The sequence below is a fragment of the Cyprinodon variegatus genome, unplaced genomic scaffold (assembly GCF_000732505.1).
Source record: "Cyprinodon variegatus isolate N-32 unplaced genomic scaffold, C_variegatus-1.0 Scaffold1732, whole genome shotgun sequence".
NCBI classification, from domain to species: Eukaryota; Metazoa; Chordata; class Actinopteri; order Cyprinodontiformes; family Cyprinodontidae; genus Cyprinodon; species Cyprinodon variegatus.
Window position 1 is genome coordinate 6053 of NW_015152185.1, and position 2579 is coordinate 8631.

The 2579-nt window shown below is 35.6% G+C and overlaps 1 protein-coding gene across 1 annotated transcript in view; it reads right to left on the reverse strand.

Moving 5' to 3' along the window:
• Window positions 1-1642: 1642 nt before the first annotated feature.
• Window positions 1643-2579, reverse strand: part of LOC107104419 (GTPase IMAP family member 8-like) — a 33330-nt gene continuing 32393 nt past the window's right edge. The window contains 1 exon segment of the mRNA XM_015404414.1: window positions 1643-1810. Within this exon segment, the coding sequence (XP_015259900.1) occupies window positions 1643-1810 (168 nt within the window).

Here is a 2579-nt window from a genome sequence, read left to right on the forward strand (position 1 = left end):
AGTTTCAGATCTGCTTCATAATTTGTCCAGATGCTACAAACTAAGACATGAAGTGGATGATGTGGAGTTTAGTTTGGTTCTGACAGCAGATCCAGGTGTGCTGATCATGAACAGGGAACAGGTGAGGTTAGTGGAGACATGAGGACCCTGGAGAGCTCTGCTGATGGAAACAAACTGAGATACAAACATCCAGAAAAACTGAGAGGTTTTCATCTTAGTATAAAACAACTCAGCCTGTTTAATTTCAGCAGATGAGACCTTTTTGCATATTGAGGATTTTAATTCATTCATACTTTGTCAAACATTTTCTGATCCTTTAACTTGTTCTGTTTATATCAAACATGGCTTTTTGTGGAGATGGATGTGTTCATAATCATCTTTAGTCTGAGAAGAGCTATTTGTGATCATCTTTAGAAATGTTTCAATTTGAAGTATTTTGATTAATAAACTATTAAAGATCACTGATTGTATCTTTTAATTGTCAAAGTTGATACTTCATATGACCAGTAGAGGGCAGGACTGCAATGAACCATCTGGGTCTGGTATAAATCATGCGTGTGGAGAAAAAACATGCGGTTCTATTTTTAGCTAAAACTCAGGTTGTATAAAAACTCTAAAAGCAGCAGTTTCAGTGTAAAGATTTGACACTAGTTTGAAAAACCTCAAACACAATTTTCTTCTAAAAATATCTCTAGTTGTTTTTAAACCACTCTTTCAAGATTGTTGAGAGTTTGGATATTCGCCTTTAATTTTCAGAAGTATTGGGATCAATAGCAGATTCCTTAAAAAGGCTAAATTACTGCTTCATTTTCTCATAGATTCTTATAATATTCTTTATTTCCGATGTTTTCAACAGAGGTGTCAAAGGTATTCATGTTTATTACTCAAGTAGAAGTATAAATCATTCTGATATTCATGTAAAAGTTTTAAAGTATCATTTTTAAAACTACTTAAAGTATAAAAGTAATTAAGGAAAAAATTTTAAGGACAGAAGCTTTAAACATTATACTGCTTACTGCGCTACCAATTGAAGGAACATTTTTCTAAAATTCTTGAAGATAATTTCCTTATACTTTAGTTTCTTAGTTTTATAACTAATGGTAACAGTGTCAAATTTTACTTTACATCATCTTGAAAAATTATTTATTTTGGTTTGTGGCGAACAACAAGTTGGTGCAGCAACGAGTCCACAAAGAAATTATTTGTGAAATTAATTAATTGATGAAGCAAATTATTTTGATCTCTTTTTTGTACTGTAAATACCAACAGGCCATAATGAAAATGAGCCTATACAAAAAACCCGAATTAGTCTACTTTTAATATTTAAAGAGTAAAAAGTAGAGATAATTGCTAAAAATGTAAGGAGTTGAAGTAAAAAGCTGTCTAAAAATAATGACTCCAGTAAAGTGTAGATAGCCAATATTTCTACTTTTGTCATGTTGGATTTTAGGCTCTTGACCCACATGCAAGTTCACACAAGACCTGAGTTATCAGTTCTGTGAGCATTTATTTATGTTCATTCAAACAATTAAATTAGGCTTCTCTGGGTGGCCAGGCGGATTCAGCTCGGGTTCTGTTGAAGAGGAAAAAATGTTAGCAGGGGCCGGAGATGAGAGATCTTGATGGGTTTGAATGAACCGGCTTACTGTTTGTTGGATGGCAGCTGCGTTGAGGGAAGGTTCTTGGATCCGGGAGCGTGTCCGAGGTGGAGATAGATGGAAAGCGGCAGGCGGAGATGATCGGTCTTGTCAGAAACGGTTTTAATATCCAGACGCAGTTCTCGACTTGATTCTGACAGCTCGTCTTTTTCCTGAAAGGAAACGCAGAATTACTTAGGTTCTCTTAGATTATCCAAAGCATGTATTATTCTGTCTGTATTAATTGTATTAGGGGCCACTGTCAACCATGGAGCCCTAGAATCCTTCTCCTTTTGGCCCCTGGAGGCTCCTTCCAGATGGAGAAATGTGATTCATCACTGCAGAGAATGTGTCTCCACGGCTCTGGAGTCCAGTGGCGGCATGCTTTATCTCAGTTCCATGCTGGGATTCACTGATCCCCTGAGAGCTACCCATTCTGTCACAAATGTTTTTAACAACAGTCTGCATGCCTAAGTGCTTGATTTATACGCCTGTGGGATGGAAGTGATCAGAACATCTGATTCCAATAATTTGAATAGATGAGCAAATACTTTTGTCAATATACTGCATGTTCTTCCATGAAAAGATCAGGTTTTAGAATCTGTTCCATCTGCTTTATTTCAGCATAGAAATCTCTGTTGATCTGACAAAACTTAACATCTCATCCAACTTTTCACCAGCTGCCATCAGAAAGTGAATTTGTTTTACATTATGTTTTTTTTTTTCAAATGTTAAAGCAGTTGCTTAAAACTGTAGTTGTAACTCTCTGCCAGTCAAACTTTCTATAGTTCATCTATTGGAAATTAATTATTAACAAATATAACTTTACTCGACACAACATTACAATTTGGAACAAGAGATATGTAGTGAAGTCAGTATTTGAAAGAGAGCGGTATATTAAAGGGATCTGGTCTGTTAATCACTTGGTCGATTCAGAATGAA